This window comes from Leptopilina heterotoma, unplaced genomic scaffold, assembly GCF_015476425.1.
Source record: "Leptopilina heterotoma isolate Lh14 unplaced genomic scaffold, ASM1547642v1 Lhet_121, whole genome shotgun sequence".
Lineage (NCBI taxonomy): Eukaryota > Metazoa > Arthropoda > Insecta > Hymenoptera > Figitidae > Leptopilina > Leptopilina heterotoma.
The window spans coordinates 1,566,864-1,587,667 of record NW_025110839.1 but is presented as its reverse complement, the minus strand read 5'-3'; the positions used below and the strand labels follow the sequence as shown (position 1 = coordinate 1,587,667).

Here is a 20,804-nt window from a genome sequence, read left to right as displayed (position 1 = left end):
AGAACACGGTACTCCAATAATTATTATTTTGTAAATTAAAAAATTTTATACTTTCAAGAAAAAAAATCAATTTTTGAATGATTACAGATTAAAATTTTAAAGAATTCACTTATTAAGTACATAATTAAATATTCTTGTTTATTATTATTCAAAAATTTTAATAACATTTCTTTCAAGAATTTCATTATTCTCATAATAAATAATAATATTTTTTAGAGCAATTCAATTATTTTCAATACAATTTTAATAAAATTTCTCGAAAGAATACAATTATTTTCAAAAATATTAATTAAATTCGATTATTTTCAAAAATTTTAATATAAATTTAATTATTTTTGATAATTTTGATGAAATTCCTTTTAAAAAATCATTATATTTTCAAAATTGTTAAAAAAATTCCTTAAAAAAATTCAATTATTTTTATAAATTCACATAAAATTCTTCTAAACAATTCAATTATCTTTATGAATTGTAAAATCCTCAACAAGAATTCAATTATTTTCATAAATAATAAAATGTTTCGGAGGAATTCAATTATTTTCAATACAATTTTAATAAAATTTCTCAAAAAAACACAATTATTTTTTTAAAAATATAATTTAAATTCAATTATTTTAAGGCGTTTAAAAAAAATTAAATTATTTTCAAAAATTCCGATAAAATTCTTCTAAAAAAATCATTTTCAAAATTTTTAATAACATTCCTTCAAAAAATTCAATTATTTCCAAAAATTTAGATAAAATTCTATGAAACAATTTAATTATTTTAATAAGAAAATTCTTCGCAAGATTGAAATATTTTCATAAATAATAAAATCCTTCAAAGGAATTCAATTATATTCATAAGTAAAAAAATATTTCGGAGAAATTCAATTATTTTCAATACAATCTTAATAAAATTTCTCGAAAGAATACAATTATTTTTAAAAATATTATTTAAATTCAATTATTTTTAACAATTCTTCGAAACAATTCAATTATTTTTATAAATTGTATTATTCTTGGCAAGAATTCAATTATTCTTGTAAATAATAAAATTCTTCTGAGAAATTCAATTATTTTTCAAAATTGTAATTAAATTTTTCTAAACAATTCAATTGTTCTCAAAAGTTTTTAATAAAATTCTTTGTAAATTTCAATTATTTTCAAAATTTTAAATTAAAATTATTTTAATAAATTAAATTATTTTTACGTATTTTAATGAAATTCTAATAAAAAATAATAATAATAATACCTAATAAAAAAAAACTCTAATAAAATTGTTTAAAAAAGAATTTAATTTTCTATGAATAATTTTAATATAATTTAATAGGAAAATTATTAATTACAATTACCTAATAATAAACATGATTATTTTAAAAAAACTTAAAAGAAAACCTTCATAAAATTCAATAATTTTAAAGAATTTTAATAAAAATCTTGCCAAGAATTAAATTATTTCCAATAGGTACAATTTTAATTACATTTTCTCGAAAGAATTCAATTATTGAAAAAATGTTAATAAAATTCTTGAAATGAATTCAATTCTCACTAAAGCAAAGAAAATGCTAAAATATAACAAGTTTTCTTTTAATTTCTCTCTAAAACCAAACAAAATGTCCAAAATCAATCGCTTTTGAATAATTCGTGTACAAATAATAATAATAATAAAAACGGGTTTTACTTGTTCGGGCTAATCAAAAACAAATGAAAGCAGGAAACGTGTGTGAAAAAAACCTAAAAGAAAAAGAAAAAATCAAGTTATTTAATTTAAAAAGAAAATTATAGTATAAAGGAAATATTGCATTCAAGTATATTTTGTTATTGTCTGCAAATGATGTATACAAACTGTTAAAGCAGACCCCTCATGCACTGTTTTTGTGTCCATAGACAGAAAATGACTCTGAAAAAATTAAGAAATTGTATGTTGAAAAATTATAGTGTATGTTTTGTGTTTAAAATGTTGTTATCTTGAATAAATGTCTCAAATGAAAATAAATTATCATTTTTCTTCCTTTCTTTTAGATGAAAGAAAAATGCAATTTTGTAATAAATAAAAATTGTAATTAAATTGCAAAAAAAACTAATTATCGAAATTAGTTGAAGAAAAAGTTATAATAAATTTTTCCTAAAACATTTTAGGAAAATTTTCTGTTTATCAATTTTTTAACTTTTTTTGTTAGTAAAATTCTGTTGAAAATTCTTACCACTTTGTCTTGATCGAATATTTCAATGACTATTGACGGTGGATCTTTTTTTATTTCCTCTTCAGTTCCAAAAATTAAAATATCGTCGAAAACTAAAAGTTCATCCCAAGTTGGACTCAATGTCTCGTCAATAACTTGTGTCGATTTGCAAAATTCTCCACAAATGACGCGTGCAAATGGATCCGAAAGACCGGAAGCGTCACTTCCAATAAGCGATCTCGCCTGATACATGTGAGCCCTCAATTGAAATTTCTGTGGAAAAAAAAAGAAATAATCCATAGAAACGATATTAATTAATTTCTTTTTTTAATATCATTTTGAACTCTTTCTATTTTCTAATTTAATTCAGAGTTATCATAAAAATTCGATTATTCAAAAATTGAATAACTTTGTTAAATAAATATTTTTAAAAACATTTCAATTTAAAACCTTTGGAAATTTAATAATTTATAAAAAATACAACTATAACCCTTCCAAAATTCAATTATTTTCTAAAATTTTTAACTAAACTTCATCTTTGAATCAATTATTTTTAATTATTCTCCGAAAGTTTCTCGAGAATTCAATTATTTAAATACAAAAATTCAATTTTTTATAATAATTGTAACTGTAACTGTAAAAGTTATTGAGGTTTAATATAAATATTTTTAAAAAATTATAATAAAAAACTACTTCCAATTAATTTTTTTTTAAAAATATTTATAATTAATTTTTGAAAGTTTTTTAAATATTTACAATTAAAAAATTTCTAAACAATTTAAGTTTGGTAAAATCTTTTAAAAATAATTCAATTTTTTGAAAAATATATTAAAACAACAATCAAATTTTTGAAGAATTTTAATTATAAATATTTCTTAAAAATTGTAATGAGTCTAAAAAAGTAAATTTAAAAAAATTTTAATTTACTTTGTTCGAAGTTAATTGAATCTTAAGAAATTATGATAAAACAATTCTAAAAATTAGTTTTTTAAAAATATTGTAATGTAATTTTTCGAAAATAATTGAAGAATTTTTGTATAATTTAAAAAAAGTAATTAATTTCTTAAAGAATATTGATTAAAAATTTTGTACATGATTTTTTTTCTCCAAAATGTTAAAAATAATTCTAAAAAATTTTAATGTTATTATTTTTTGTATGTATTTGAATTTTCGGAAATGTATAATTGAAAATAATTGAATTTTAAAAATTCGAATGAAAACATTCTAAGAAAAATTTTCAAAAATATTTTAATATAATTTTTTTGAAGCTAATTTTCATTAATTTTCATTTTAAAATTTACACTTGAAGATTTTTCATTAAAATTCTTGAGAATTCAATTATTTTCAAAATTTGCAATAAAAATTCTTCAAAAGTTGATTTTCCAAAATTTTAATAAAATACTTGAAATGTTTACAATTTAGATAAAGTATTGAACTTTAAAATGTTTCAAAAATTGAAATTTTCTCAAAATTGAAATGTAAACAAGTAGATTTCAAAATTATATTGGGTGAACTTCCTTTTTCTCTTTGAATAATTGAATTCTCAAAAATTACTAAAAAAATAATTGATTTAGAAGAATTTTAGTTAAATATTTCAGAAAATAATTGAATTAAAATCTTGAAAATAATTTTAGAGAAGTAGCAATTTTTTGAAAGTACTAATTTTCAAAAGGTTTCAAAATTTTAAATTTTTTATAATTTTAATTTTAAATAATTGAAATTATAAATTCCAGAAAATTAAGTTTTTGAAAAACTTTTATCCAAATCTTTTTTAAACTAGTTGAATTTTGAATATATATATTTAACTGAAAAATTTGCAAATTATTCAAATTTCGTAAAATTGAATTGTAAACAAGTGGATTTCAGAATTATTTTAAGTGACCTTCCTTTTGCTCTGAATAATTGAACTCTCAAAAATTACTAAAAAGAATTGATTTAGAAGAATTTTCGTTAAAAATATTTCAGAAAGCAATTGAATTGAAACCTTGAAAATAATTTTAGAAAAGTAGCAATTTTTTTAAATTCTGAATTTCAAGAGGTTTCAAAAATTAAAATTTAAAACATTAAAATTTTAAATAATTTAAATTAGAAATTCCAGGAAAAGTTATTTTTTGAAAAATTTGTATCTTAATATTTTTGAAGTTAATTGATTTTTTTTGTTTTAAGTTTTTATTTTCTAATATATATTTAATTGAAAAATTTTCAAATAATTGAAATTTCGTAAAATTGAATTTGTAAACAAGTCGATTTTGAAATTTTCTTTTTTTTTGAATAATCAAATTCTCAAAAATTATTAAAAATAAATGATTTGGAGAATAATTAGTAGGTATAATTAAAAAATTTTGATAATAATTGAATTGAAATAAGGAAAATAATTTTGGAGAAGTTACATTGTAACAATTCTAATAAATTATTAAATTTCAAAAGGTTTGAAATTTCAAATTTTTGAAAACCTTTAATTCCTATGGAATAATAATAATAATAATAATAATAGTAATAATAATAATAATAATAATAATAATAATAAAATATTTATCCAAAAAAAGCTATTGATGTTTTCGAATAATTTTACAATTAAAGATATTCATGAGTAAGTGTATTAGAAATGGGTTTTCTTGATTAATTTTTAGAGTGAATGAGATTATTTTTTAGCGTTCAGGAAAAAGAAGTCAAAATTCTGTCTACAAAACAAGGAAAAATTAGGGAAAAACAAAATCAAATTTTTGTGACAAAGATCACAATTACAATTAATTGTAAAATTACAAGACCTTATCATTTTAGATGAAAATCTAATAAGGATTTTTGAATTGAATTCGGAAAAGAGAAAAAAGTGAATATTAATATTATAATTGAAATGTTGACAAAATTCTCACGTGTCTTTCCGCGTAATGAATAACAGACGGAGGAAGAGCTCTTTGTTTTTCAATATTCTTCAATTCGTGACTAATTTCATAACCATGGGGTAATCCTTGAATGAAATACTTTTTATGTTTCATTATTCCAAGCCACATGTAAATTTGTAATTTCGTCTGAATCGTCCAACCCGATGGACCGTATCTCTTTTTTCCTGGAAGCTGATAAAATTTTCATATTCTTTATTATTTTGCATACATTCATTCTTCACTGTAATAATTGCAGTATATAATTATTATATTACAACTATAATAACACTTTTAGTTAATATCTGAAATTATAATACTTAATATTGTTTCAAAATCCAAAAATATATATTTTGGTTCATATTACCTTTAAAAATATAGTTTGAACCTTGGCACAATATTTTCCGCATTCTTCGTCAACAATAGAGTAAATTAAATCCCTTCCAGGAATTCGATGATAAGCAACTCGTCTTCTTGAACTTATAACCCAGACAAAAACGTCGGGTAGTGAATCTTGAGGCTACAAAATTATAATTTGCATTCATCAAAAATTCAAATATTCAACTATGGAAATAGAAAATAGAAAATTGGTTGTGAATTTACCATAGACTAAGTTTAAGAGAATTAAAAACATTTAAATAGAAGAAAAAAAATTCTTCACTCACATCATCAATGAGAAATTTGAGTTTCTGCAAATATGTCTGAGCTGTTTTTAATCTTTCTTTAAAGCTACTTTTCGTAACGATTGCTTTCAAATTCCTCGCCATAACTGACATATTTTCAATTTCCATTTGACATAATTTTGCCCTCTCTTTGTCGAGTTTTGTTTTTCCTACACCAGGACCTGTTGTACTCGACTTACTGATACTGATATATCGATTGCAATTGCTGTGTAATTCTTCTAAAACTGTTTTCAAGAGACGCTCGCAAGTTGTTGAATCCTCAATATGCACCTGCACTTCAGAGAGACCTTCTTCCTGAAAAAGAAAACATTATTTTTTAATAAAAAAATTTAATTAATTAAAATTAAATAATTTACGAATTAATTCGATTAAACAATTTTCGAATTAATTAATTTAATTATCTAATTAATTAAATTTTTTCACTATTATTATTATTTGGTTTTAAGAATAAACTTACCAGTTTATCTACAATTTTATTGATAATATTGCTATTGTACATTCTGCGTCTGTAATCGGGCCAAATACTTCGAACATGAAGGCACGGTTTATTGTCCCAATATGGAAGAAAATAATAAATCTTATCGTGGGTCATTGGTTTATTCGATGGAGTAGTACTTTGACAAGAACGAGTAACAACTTGTTGCACTTCTTCTTCGTCTCCGCTGCCACCCATTGACGAGCTCATATCACAAACCTATCATCAATTTCAACTCGTAAAAAATCAATAAAAAGGAAAAGTGTTTCATTCAATTGAATTCAATCGAAAAATAACCGATAATCCATCTTCTTTTACAAGTCTGTCAAATTAAAATTTGGGCTTTTCATTTTACGAAAATAATAAATTTAATAATAATAATAATAATAAAATTAAATAATAAAATTCTTTCAAGGAATTTTATTATTTGTAAAAATAACTAGCAAATATTACGCGCGAAATGTGGTATTTCATTTCTTATTATTACGCAAAATAAAAAAATTTATTTTCAAATATTAATTTCAATTTTGGAATAATTTCGGATTCAAAATTTCAAAATATTCAGTTATTAACTAATTTACTAATTGATTATAATTATTTATTATTTTAGAAAACTTTAATAACATTTTTCGTGTAGGAATTCAATTATTTTAAAAAATTTTGGTTAAATTCTTGATGAGAATTGAAATACTTTTAAAAAAAATTATAGGTAATTAAATTCCTCGAAAAAATTCAGTGAGGTATTTTCGAAAATTTCAATAAAATTCTTAGCAAGATTTCAATTATTTTCATGATTTGTACAATTTTTCGCAGGAATTTAAATTATTTTAAAGTATTTTAACTAAAATTTAAATAAAAATGTTGTTGAAGTTCACAATGTTTATAGTCAACAATTTAGAAGAAAAATTCATATTTCTAGTCAAATTTTCGTCTTAAAAATGTTTTACTATGTTTCTTGATTAAATACTTGATAAATAAAATTTTTCTTAAAAAAAATATTATTTTCTGCATAAAAAATATTTTTTTCTACTCATTGTTGATCATAAACGTTGTAAGCTTCACCTACATTCCAAAAAATGCAATTATTTTCGAAAATTTTAATAGAATTCTTAACAAGATGTCAATTATTTTCAGAATTTATGAAATTTTTCGTGGAAATTTAATTAATCATTTTAACAAAATTCTTCGCTAAAATTTTATTATTTTAAAAATTTTCAATAAGATTATTAATAAAAATTAAATTCAATACTTTGACAAAATTTAATTCTTTTCCTAAATAATAAAATTCTGCGCAAAAATTTAATTATTTCGAAAATTTTTTATAAGAATTCACTTTATTAATAAAATTCTTACCAAGATTTCCAATATTTTCATAAATAACATTTCTCTAAAGAATTTAATTATTTTAAAAAATGGTAATTAAATTTATCGAAAGAATTCAATTATTTAAAAAAATGTCAATTATAACATTCTTTGCAGAAATTCAATTATTTTCAAAAATTTTGATCAAACTGTTTATAAAAATTTTAATATTTTTAATATAATTTTTATTAAATTTTTAGTAAATATTAACTTATATTTTTAAAGATTGTAATTAAACTTTTCGCAAGAAATTAACTTATTTTAACAACTTTAGATAAATTTCTTTATAAAAATTCAATTATTTCAGATTCAAAATTATAAAAGAAATATTTTTAATTAACAACAATTTGGTTTAATTAATTCTTGGTCTTTTAACTTCAAAGAACTAAATTGGGATTTTATTAATTTTAAAATTCAGAACATTAAAAAGAAAAATTATAAAAAAATAGGAAACAAAAAGCAAGCGAAAACCACTAACTTTAAATTGCAAACAGATTATTTAGAAGATTTATATTAAATTTTTTTTAAATACCTAATTAAATTCTTTCCAAGAATCTTATTATTTATAAAAATAATTGAATTCCTAAAATTCAATTAGTTTCAGGTAAATAATAAATTCTACACAAAAATTAAATTATTTTCAAAAAAGTTTTTCAAATTCTTCAAAAAAAATTTAATTATTTTTTATAGGTAATTATTATCTATAGATAATTAAATTTTTTTTAAGAATTGAAAGTAATATGATCCTAAAGTTCTGAACGTTCAAATGGACGAAATTGGCTTATTTCTTCTTCAAATTAAATTTTTATTACAATATTTTAAATTTTGTGTCACAATGAATAAAATTAATTATAAAGTTTCTCAGCATAAAATGAAAGTTATAATTTTTATTGCAATCAGCAATTTATGAAAATATTTTTAATAAAAAGTATTTCGTTCATTTGAACGTTCAAAACTTGTGGATTGTAAAATAATTGAATTCCTGCAAAGAATATTATTATTTACATATATATAAATAATAGTATTCCTGCGAAGTTTATTATTTATTATTTATTTAAAATAAACAAATTTCTGCGAAGACTTTTATTATTTATATATAAAAATAGTTGAATTTTTCTGAAATATTTTATTATTCATAAAATATTAATTGAATTCACGCGAAGAATTTTATAACAAATAAAAATAACGATAGAAAAAAATAAGAATTTTCACAAACCTTGGAGCTCTCATTATGACCATCGAGAGCATTCCCAGCATTTCCAATAGAAATTTCAAAATACATTGGTTTATCGCCTAATTTTTTGTCAATCATTGTAGCGTCCATAATACTGGCGAACAGAAAAAATTCCTCATTTCTGGCGTAAGCCGATTCATTGACAGGAACGGCCGGTTGAACCTCGACTTCACAGGGGGCAATATCGACATTGTCAGTAATTTCAGTTCTAATTGCAATTAGCACCCTGTGTAAAATAAATTAATACTTAATAATTATGCGAATTTCAATATCTATTGTTTTTTTTTTATTTATTTATCGAGATACATCCCCGCAGTCCAGGAAGGACACTAAATGGTTAACAAAATATAATAGAAAGTATAAAGTAAAAATTAATAAAGAGAAAAAAAAACGAAATTTATAATTAAAACTAAATATTTAGTGATAAATATTTAATGATAAAAATAATAAATATTGAATTACCTCGCTCTGTACGAAATTCCTTCTCCCAAACCAGTATTAAGTGTCGAGTGTTCATCAATTAAACTATAATCCCGAATACTGCCGTACATGTGAAGAAACGCAGGTCCAAACGTAGGTAAAAATCCCTTCTCACCATCATTACTGATTTGTTTCAAATCGACAAAATGCGTTCCTATTACTGTAGCGTGTAAAGGATCGTTATCACATAATTGAAATTTAATTCTCTGACAAAGTGGAGGAAACATTTCGGTAAACACAATTTGTTCATTCCAAACCGGAGCGTAACTGTGCCTTTTGACTGACGTCTTGCCCTGTATTAGTTTCATAAATTCAATATTACTTTTAAAACATTGAATAACAATTATTAATAATAAAATATAATAATTACGATTTAATTATTTTCGTTATTATAATTATTATGGTATTAGCTGCATGAATTAATGAAATTCATGAAATTGAATTAAAAATAACCTTACACTTAATCCTGCGAATGAAACAAGTACATAAGGATCAACGAGATCCTTTACTTCGCCGGTGAATACTTTTTTCACGTTTGCCATAATGCTACTGTTCATTTTTGGCAGGCCATCGGCTCTGTAAATTTTAACGATAAATTTTGCCTTTTGCCTTTCAATGGGAACACCGTCGGGTAACAATAGATTTCCTTCAATATCATCCTCGTCCTTTTCACTTTTAGGTGGAATTTTTACACTGTCACCTTTTCCAATCACACTTATATCACATTTTAAATAACCCTTAGGACCACTCGTTATATCATCAGGATCCGTCAATAATGCCCACTTGTGATAAAATTGTTGATCTGTAACAATGAAAATTGTTTACATTACGATCATTTTAGAGGTTATGTAAATAGAAGGCAACAAATTCATAAAGCTAATTTGTTGACAATTTTTGAATTCAGCATTTTCAAGTAAAAATAAAAGATTTTCCTATCAATACTATTTTTATTGCTCAGACAATATAATTATTTTAAACTTTTTAAACATATTTCTTATCACACAATGTATTTTATACTATTTTTAAAATTTTTTTAAAGTATTTTAAATTCGCGGTAATATCGAATTGATCAGCCAATCAGAATTAATATTACGGACAGATTTCTTGATCGATTCGGAAAAGTGTTGTAAAGGTACCATAAAGTTCCAAAGGAACGAACGATCAGACCCTGCTTATTGTTTTCAACTACCCAACCCTAAAGTTGGGCGTGAAAACCCTGAAGAAGTGAAATGAGACTTTTCTAGTGAATTTAATCGTAATAATCCTGAAGAATCTACGATTTATAAGTTATTATTAACGAAAATAGTTAAAAATATTACTTTGTCGAATGTTCTACGATTATTATTTTCTGACAATTATGATTTGTTGCAAAGTACATAACAAAAAGACGCCAACGCCGACGCCATTTTACATTTATCCAGCATTCCTTTGTTGTGTTATTTTCAATCAACTCACAATCTATATTCAATCAATATGAGAAGTAATGAAGATTTTAATATAATTTCAAAGACGATTCGCAACAATAGAGAAATAAGAGAGACGTGGAGTTGATGGATTTATTAAATTGAGAGAGAAACGTCTTGTGAGGTATGTGTTTTTCGTTTATGTGAAATTTATTTTCAATATTTAATTTATAAATAGAAAATTGCAAATATTTCAATGTACCGAATTCAGACTTCGAACTGATCTAAAAATTATTGTTCCTACTATTTTTTAGCACATTTCTTGAAAAAGAATTCCTATTTTCAAGTATTACGATAGAAAAATATAGCGATACGATTTTTGCAAATTTATTTTTAGGTTAAACTGTTATTCACATTTTTGTAATAAATTTTGACAAAAACAGGGTTGTCACAGGTTTAGAAAATAAGAGATGAAATTTTACCCAAAATAAGATTGCGAAAAAACATCAGATTATCGAAAAACTTAAATTATCTTTTCAGAAAGACTTTTCTTTCTCAAAATAAAAACTTTAAAAGACATCATAAAAAGTGAAAGTTGTAATTTTTTTTTAATAATTGTTTCATGAATTATTTAGTTTTTAAAATTTCATTTTTGATGGAATTTTTAAAAAGCATTGACTTAGAGAAGAAATTAATTCATTTATCTTAAAAAAAAGGAATGAAAATTTTCCAGACTATTTAAATTACAGATTATTAAGAATTTTACAAAATATAAAATTCAATTGTCATTCAAAAATATTATCTTTCAAAAGCTTCTAATATTTATAAAACACTTATTGAACAAATTTTTTTATTCTAATTTTTTAAAAATTAATTATCTTTCATATTAAATAAATTCATGTTAGTAACATTTTTAAAAAATCGAGTTACAGTTACAATTAATATAAAAATCGTATTTTATTTTTTAAATAAATGAGTTCTTGAATAAATTTCGAAAAATTATTTTAAAAAATTAATTGAGAGAAATATATTTCTAATTTGTAGAAAGTAATTGAATTTTGAAGGGTTACAATTTTTTCAAAAATTAATTATTCTAAAAAAGGGAACCTATAATTAAACGATTTTTGTATAATTGAAATTTTGTAAAATTTAATTGAAAATGTTTAATTTTTTCCAAGTATTTTATTACAATTTTTGAAAATCTACTTTTGCAGAATTTTAATTGCAAATTTTGAAAATAATTGAATTCTCAGAAATTTTAATGAAAAATCTTCAAGTGTGTAAATTTAAAAATGAAAATTAATGAAAATTAGCTTCTAAAAATTATATAAAAATATTTTTGAAAAAAGTAATTTTTCGAATTTTTTTATTATAATTTTTTAAAATTCTTATTTATTTATATATTTTTCCACATTAACATAGTTAATTGTTATTGTTTATATTTTCAAAAATTTTAGTATAATTCTTTGCAAGAATTCAATTATTTTCATAAATAATAATATTTTTTGGAAGAATTCAATTATTTTCAACAAAATTTTAATAAAATTTCACGAAAGCATTCAATTATTATCTTAAATAGTAAAATCTTTGCAAAAATTCAATTATTTTTAGTACAACAATTAATAAATAAATTCTTCAAAACAATTCAATTTTTATAAATATTAAAATTCATTGAAAGACTTCAATTTTTTTTATAAATAATGAAATTCTTCTCTGGAATTTAATTATTTTCAATATTATTTTAATAAACTTCATTAATCAAATATTTCATTAAAGTTACTAACAAACACGATTATTTAAAAAAGTTTGTGTAAAAAAATCTTTGTTTAATTCAATTCACGGTGGTCTTCAAGCACTTTTAGGTTTACCTAAAATGAGTCAAAATTGTGCTAACGCAGTTTTATCGGGAATCGGCCCAAGATTCCAAATTTTCATTTCCGAAAATCGTAGCTGATTCTTTTTTCGAAAAAAACCAAAAAAACATATATATATATATATATGGGCAATTCCACGTGAGATTTTAGTCGACGTCTTGAAATCGACCAAAAATATTTCTTTCTATTCTGTATTGAAAAAAACAGATACGTATTTTTTTATTTTTGTTTAATTGTCCAAATTTTAGAGTTATGAATTTTCGAAATTTTGGACTTGTAATTGTAGACCTATATTTAGTAGCTTATAAGTCCAAAATTATTCAGTTTAGGAAAAAGTTGTCAAAGAATGATACTTTTAGTTTTCTTTCGACTTTTAAGAAATGTAAACAAAAAAATTTTTTGTTAATTTTTTAAAATTTTTTATTAAAAAAATTTTTTTTTTTATAAACAAATTAATTTTTTTTAACTTTAGCCCGGACTTTTTTTATTTTTTTAAAATTTATTTATTCCTTATAATATATGGAAGATTTTTCAAAAAATCCCGAGGTGGGACTGATGTGTTGAATGAGTTTTAAAACATTTTCAAAAATCACTTGCAAGCATCACAGTGGGATTTTTTTACAATTAACTTTTTAAAACTGTCTACAGTGTATAATTTTAATCTATTTGAGAGTTCTTTTTTTAAATTAAAGGATCTACGCTGTATAGACAATTTTAGAAGTTAATTGTAAAAAAAAATCCCACTGTGATGATTGCAAGTAATTTTTGAAAATGTTTTAAAACTCATTCAACACATCAGTCCCACCTCGGGATTTTTTGGAAAATCTTCTCTATATTATAAGGAATAAATAAATTTTAAAAAAATAAAAAACAATCCGGGCTAAAGTTAAAAAAAATTAATTTGTTTATAAAAAAACAAAAAAATTTTTAAATAAAAAAAAAATTTTTTTAAATAAAAAATATATGAAAATATATATATATTTTCATATATTTTCATATATTTTTTAAAAATTTTTTTTAATAAAAAATTTTAAAAAAATTTTTTGTTTACATTTCTTAAAAGTCGAAAGAAAACTAAAACTTTCATTCTGTGACAAATTTTTCCTAAACTCAATATTTTCGGACTTATAAGCTACTAAATATAGGTCTACAATTACAAGTCCAAAATTTCGAAAATTCATAACTCTAAAATTTGGACAATTAAACAAAAATAAAAAAATACGTATCTGTTTTTTTCAATACAGAATAGAAAGAAATATTTTTGGTCGATTTCAAGACGTCGACTAAAATCTCACGTGGAATTGCCCATATATATATATATATATGTTTTTTTGGTTTTTTTCGAAAAAAGAATCAGCTACGATTTTCGGAAATGAAAATTTGGAATCTTGGGCCGATTCCCGATAAAACTGCGTTAGCACAATTTTGACTCATTTTAGGTAAACCTAAAAGTGCTTGAAGACAACCGTGAATTATTTTCTAAAATTCCAATTAAAATTTTTCCAAAAACTATATTATTTTCATAAAAACTTAAAGAAATTCTTCGAAAGAATTTAATTATTTACAAAAACTCTAATAAAAATGTTTAAAAGAGTTTAATTTTTTATCAATAATTGCAATAAAATTTTAATAGTAAAATTATTAATTATAATTTTTAACAAAATCGATTATATTCAATAAATTAAACAAATGTCTTGAAAGAATTCAATTATTGTCAAAAACTTTAATAAATTTTATTCTTCGAAGGAAGTTAATTATTTTCTATATTTTAATGAAATTCATTGAATAAATTAAATTATTTTAGAAAATTGTAAAAAATTTCTGAGAAGAATTTATTTAATTATTTCTAAAAAAATTGTAATGAAATTCAACAATTAAAGTATTAAATGTTGAATTTCAATTATGATAAGAAACACGATTATTTTAAAAAATTGAAAGAAATTGTTGATAAAATTCAATTATACTTTGAAAATTTGCAATTAAAATTATTAAAGAAACTCCATTATTTGAAAAAAATTCAAAAAAATTCTTCAAAAGAATATAATTAGGATTTTAAAACATTTTAATAAAATTCTTCGAAGTAATAAATAAATAAAATGTAATAATAATTTTTTTGAGTGTCTAATAATTTTTAGAGTGAATCAGAATCTTTAGTGTCAGGGAAAAAGTCAAAATTTTGTCTGGAAATCACGGAAAAACAAAATTAAATTTTTGTGGCAACCCTGTGAATTTTTCTATTTAAGTAATTGCATTCTCGAAGAACTTTCGGAAAATTTTTAAAAATAATTTATTCTGAGATGAAGTTTAGTTAAAAATTGTAGAAAATAATTGAATTTTGGAGTTGTAATTTTTAAAAATTATTAAATTTCAGAAGGTTTGAAATTGAAAGAACTAAAAGTATTTAAATTTTATTTTCCGTAAAAAAAACAAATTAGAAGTATTTAAAGATTTCTTTAATTTATTCAAGTTTTGAATAATTGATTTTAGAAATCACTGGAAGGGGAATTTCAGGGAAATACAAAATGAATTTTTTGTGACAACACTGAATTAAATAAACGATTTTTCTGTGTTTTTAATCGACTAAAGCGACTTTTTTTGTGCCTTAAGGGCATTTGAACCTTGATGACGTCACACATGCTTTGCACAAAGTGTAACGTCATCAAGGTTCAAATGCCCTTAAAAGTCGTTTTGAGGTCTGTATTTTGCACTTGAGTTAAAATGAAGTAAATACGGTAATTAAATAAATGAATCAAGTTAATTAATTTAATTACCAAAATAAAAATTTTATTTAACTCTATAATTAGTAATTTGTAATACCTGGTTGAGACCACACTGTCGCCACGTCTAATTTGAAACTTCCCAGTGTCACATTCGATCGCAATAAGTTTCGTGATTGTTGTACCTTTAATAGAAATGTAATTTTTAAATATATATATATATATATAAAGAAGAATATTTTTTAAAAATATATTTTTAAAGAAACGTTTTTTTCTATAATATTGAATTATCTTAATATGTAAAAAGTATTTTTATTTTCATGCTGGGGTTTCAACATGTTTGGATCTGCAACAGTTGGAGGAGTCAATATACCTTCCTAATTTACATATCCACGATATATTTTATTTTTTTATTTGACATGTGTGAGATTGGTATTCAAGGGAAGAATAGCTTACCGAGAGAGTGATGATCTTGTCAAAGAGCATTACAGGCGGCATATGAAAGTCGAATACAAAATACTGAAATTCAACAAGATTTATTATCTCGAAATGTAAATACGATAGAAAAATTGATTTTGCATACAGCTGACTGGAGTAATTTTGAATTGAAGTGAAATAGTTTATTTCTTCTTTTTAAAAATAGAAATTTTCCTTATTTACCTCATTATAGTAAGGACAATTCGTTGATTCTTTAACGCTCGTATATTTTCGTTGATCTCCAACTTGAACACACACAATGGGATCCATATTAAGGCCTGCTAATTGTCTCGCTTCGATAATTGTAATGCAAACTTGATAATCTTGTGCTTTTAATGCCCCCTGTCCAGTGTCACTGCTCTATATTAAAAAAAAAGAATCAAAAATATTGGATAATTTTTTATTCGCTCTTTATCAAATTGTTTTAGTTAATTGTTTTAGGTCCCTGAAGTTTTCTTCGACACTTTCAGGATTGGAAACTTATTTCTTCGAGATGTTTAGTGACAAAAATTTCACAATTTCCATTCGTCAAGGACTCTAAAAATTTCCATACATATTTAGACTTTGAACTTTTTCCAACTGTTGTCAAAAAAGGCAACTTTTTTCAATTCATTAAAGAAATTTGACTTTTCTTATCAAAATACGACAACAAAATACCACTTTTTTGGTATAAAATGCAATTAATTTCGATATTTATAGTATAAAAAATATTACTTATAGTTAAATCGTTCAAAAATAATTTTTGAATAACTTTTCAAAGATATTTAAATTTTTGCAGGTGAAATTTTTTTTCTGGGCGAAAATTCATCGATAAAATATCTACAAAAAATAATTACATTGAAATTTTTTATAAAATTTTATTTTTTATAATGATTATTAAAATTTTAGAAAAATAAATCATTTTTAAAATTTTTTATTGAAATTCTCGAAAAAATTTATTACTTTTTTAAAATTATCGAAAAATTATGTTATGAAATCAATTATTTAAAAAAAAATATTATAAATAATATTTTTAAAACATTAAATCTTGCAATTTTTATCATAATTTTTAAAAATTCAATTCTTTTAAACAGAAATAAATTAGATTTTTTAAAAAAAATCTACTTTTTAGACTTATTAAAATATTAAATTTTAAAAAGTTTTTAAATCTTAGATTTTAATTAAAAAAAATGTAAAAGTATAATAATATTTAAATATAAAATTTAAAAATTTATTAATTTGTTAGTTTTCATAAAAATTAAGTTTTGAATAATATTCAAAAATTCTAAAAAGTAATTAAATTTTGGAAGGATTGCAGTTCAAATTTTAATAAATAATTAAATTTCAAAAAGTTTTACATTGAAAGTTTTTTGAAATATTCTAATTCATGTGGACAAATAAAAAATAAGAAGTATTGAAATATTTATTTTACAATTATTGAAATTTGAAAAACTAAATTTGGAAATACTGAGAAATCTTAGGTTTTTGAAAAATTGTAATTAAAATTTTTTAAAAATATACTTGCATCAAAATTATTTTTAAAAAATTGTAACAATTGGAAATTTTGTCTAGTTTTATTATAACAGGAATTTTAAGAAATAATTGAATTTTAAAAGTTTTTAAATTGAATTCTTTGAAAATTTTAAACCAAGTAAAAGTATTTAAAAATATTTAAATGGTTTTTTTAAAAAATTAGTAATATATTTTTCTATAAAAATTATTAAAGTTTTGAATAATTTTAGTCAAAAATAATGAAAAACTAATTCAATTTTTGAAAAATTGCCGTTGTAATTTTTATAAATAATTAAATTTCAAAAGGTTTTTAATTGAAATTATTTGAAATTTCAATTTCTCTGCGTAAAAATAAATAATAAGTTTTTAAATATTTGTTTCACACAAATTATTGAAGTTTTGAATAATTTAATTTAGAGATTCCGAAAAAATTTGTTTTTTGAAAAAATGTAATTAAAACTTTTTGAAGTTAATTAAATTTCCGAAAATAATTTTAAATAATTGAAACAATTGAAAATGTTGCCAAATTTAATTGAAATGAATCAAAATTTTTAAGAATTTTATTTTTTTTTACTTCTAAAAATTATTTTGAAGTGTAATCGTATTTTTGAAGAATTCTAATTGAAAATTTGAAAAATAATTGCTGTAAAATTTTAATAATAATGTAATATTTAATTTTAAAATTATTTTCCTCAGAATTATTAAAGTTATTCTAATTTTATTGAAAAGTTGAAGAAAATAATTGAGTAAATTTAAAAGATTAAAATTTTTGTAGCAAAATAAGGGTTTAAATGTTTATTTAACAAAGTTATGCCAACTTTGAATAATTGAATTTAAAAAAGCAGTGAATTGTCATGGAAATAGAATAATAAAATTTTTGTCACAACACTGAATAAAATAAACAACATATTTCGAATTTCTTTGCATCTCAAGTCGACTAAAGCGACAGTTTTTTTGCGCCTTAAAGTCGTTCCGAGACGTGCATATTGAACTGTTTGAATTTAAAGTCTTTGATTTCTTTTTCACCTTTAGCGACAATGAAATTAAATTCAGAGACCTAAAGTTTTTATTTAATTTTAATTGTCGTCTTCATTCACCTTGGGTTTTGGTTTTTTTACAGGTTTCACGTATACATCTTCAGACTCATCGTTGTTTAGACTGAGTTGACTTTCATTATCAGAAGGATTAATATCTAAAGAGGATAGAGAATTTGTTCTTGATGGTTCATTGGATGTTGGGCAACTTGAATCCTGTCTATCGAGAAGTTCACGTGATTCTGAATTACTATCAGACGATCTGTCTCTTGGTGGTCTTTGTTTTCCTAATTTTATTAGAGACCTTACATTCTTAAATGCTGACGTTCTGTTAAATATAGAAAAATTGTTAATTTGTTTTTTACAAAAAAAAAAATGGAAATCGAAAAAGGGGTAAGCGCATTCTCTATTTCTTTAAAATGGAAATTGAAAGAAATTCTCTATTTCTTCAAAATGGAAATTGAAGGGCCAATCCATTTTATTTCGACTGAAGTGGTAGCCGACTACTATATATTGTTTTATCAAACAAAATTTTCTATCTTTTGTAAAATATGATTTTAAAGTCTGAAAACTGTCAGTTTTCTGCCAGTAGAAAATAATTTAAAAGGCATACAATTTAGTACAAAAATATAACAAAAATTATTGCCATGATTAAAGAATGTATAAATTTATATAATCATTTAAAGATATAAAATAATAAATAAAATATCCCAAAGTTCATTATAGTAAAGTAACCTAATTTCCGAAAATACCATATTTTTACGATTTTCTCCAAAGAAGTTAGATAGATTTAAAAATCGTGAAAATGGGCAAAGTGCCAAATTTATTTTACACATATTTTTTATTTTATGAGAAAATAAAACAAAACTGTAAAGAAAACTGAAAGTTCATCACTAATTTTTTTATTCATCACTAATTTTTTTTATTTTTCTAATTAAAAATTTGAAAATAATTGAAATTTACAAAGAATTTTAATAAAAACTTCTGAGAACAGTTGAATTGTTTAGAAAAATTTTATTACAATTTATAAAAATAATTGAACCTGTTAGAGAAATTTTATTAAAACTATCTTGAATATAATTGAATTTTTTCCTAGAAATTTTATTATTTACAAAAAATAATTTAATTCTTGCGGAGAATTTAACAATTCCTAAAAATAATTGAATTGTTTCGAAGAAACAATATGAATTTTTGAAAATAAATGAATTTTTTGAAGGAATTTTATTAAAAATTTTAAAAGTAATGATTTTTAAAAAAAAAATTTCATAAAAATTGTCGAAAATAATTGAATTTATATTAAAATTCTTGAAGATAATCGAATTTAAATAATATTTGTAAAAATAATTGAATTTATATTAAAATTCTTGAAAATAATCAAATTAAAATAATATTTGTAAAAATAATTGAATTGAATCGAATAATTTTATATGAATTTTTGAAAATAATTAAATTTATATTAAAATTCTTGAAAATAATCGAATTTAAATAATATTTGTAAAAATAATTGAATTGATTCGAATAATTTTATATGAATTTTTAAAAATAATTGAATTTTTTGAAGAAATTTTATTAAAAATTTTAGAAGTAATAATTTTTTAAAAAGAATTTCATTAAAATTGTCGAAAATAATTGAATTTATATTAAAATTCTTGAAAATAATCGAATTTAAATAATATTTGTAAAAATAATTGCGAAGAATTTTATTATTTATGAAAATATTTTAATCTTGCGAAGAATTTTCTTGTTTATGAAAATAATTGAATTCTTTCCGAGGATATATAAAATTTTTTAATTTACAAAATAATAATAAATGGAATACCGCGTTCCGCGCGTATGCCTTTTAAATTATTTTCTACTGGCTAAAAACTGACAGTTTTTAGACTTTAAATTTATATTTTACAAAAGAAATAGAAAATTTTATTTGAAAAAATCTTTTCATTTTGTGACTCTAATTACATAAAATTATTCCTGCAGAATAATTACAATTTTTTAAAATTAGTCGGCGACTACTTTAATCGAAATAAAATGGACTGAGTCTGAAAGAAATATTTTTTTTTGAAATTATTGTGAATATTCTTCTTATAGGTACTTTTTAGGAAATAATTACCTCTTTCTTTCTGATGAACTTTCTCCTATTGTTAATGATATTCCTCTCTGCATAAAACCCTTTTTATGGGGTTTATCACCATGTTGCAATGATCCTCTTCTTTTACCGCCATTTGTTTGTTCTAAACTTCTCTCCAAATTGGCAATATTTTGCTCAACATCTATTAACATTTGCTGTTCATCCTCTAGTATTTCGGATGGTGCGTAAGAACTACAACTTTCATTTGGGGCAGTATATCGAACTTCAAAGCAAACAATAGTCTGAAATTTGTTTTCAACATTTAACGATTTCACATTTCATTTCAATATTCCTTTATATACTGTTTTTATCTTTCAAATTTTTAATTCAAAATATTTGTTGTTTAAGGATTAAAATTAGATTTATATTAAGAATTAAAAGAATATAAGAAATTTAGAACACTTTT

At 21.6% G+C, this 20,804-nt stretch overlaps 1 protein-coding gene across 3 annotated transcripts in view; it reads right to left on the bottom strand.

Annotated features, from left to right (window-relative positions):
* The window catches only part of LOC122511596 (otoferlin-like), a 53,640-nt gene that overhangs the window by 15,925 nt on the left and 16,911 nt on the right, over positions 1 to 20,804 (bottom strand). Inside the window, exons 4-17 of one of the 3 annotated variants that reach the window (XM_043626955.1) lie at positions 20,381 to 20,640; positions 18,337 to 18,601; positions 15,932 to 16,108; positions 15,728 to 15,790; positions 15,372 to 15,456; positions 9,736 to 10,079; positions 9,260 to 9,570; positions 8,780 to 9,023; positions 6,184 to 6,420; positions 5,709 to 6,020; positions 5,411 to 5,563; positions 5,038 to 5,238; positions 2,186 to 2,437; positions 1,828 to 1,881 (exon numbers count right to left, since the gene is read on the bottom strand). In XM_043626955.1, coding sequence (XP_043482890.1) covers positions 1,828 to 1,881; positions 2,186 to 2,437; positions 5,038 to 5,238; positions 5,411 to 5,563; positions 5,709 to 6,020; positions 6,184 to 6,420; positions 8,780 to 9,023; positions 9,260 to 9,570; positions 9,736 to 10,079; positions 15,372 to 15,456; positions 15,728 to 15,790; positions 15,932 to 16,108; positions 18,337 to 18,601; positions 20,381 to 20,640 — 2,958 coding nt within the window. The remainder of the gene's footprint in view (positions 1 to 1,827; positions 1,882 to 2,185; positions 2,438 to 5,037; positions 5,239 to 5,410; positions 5,564 to 5,708; positions 6,021 to 6,183; positions 6,421 to 8,779; positions 9,024 to 9,259; positions 9,571 to 9,735; positions 10,080 to 15,371; positions 15,457 to 15,727; positions 15,791 to 15,931; positions 16,109 to 18,336; positions 18,602 to 20,380; positions 20,641 to 20,804) is intronic. The other 2 variants (XM_043626961.1, XM_043626971.1) reach the window with 2 other exon arrangements.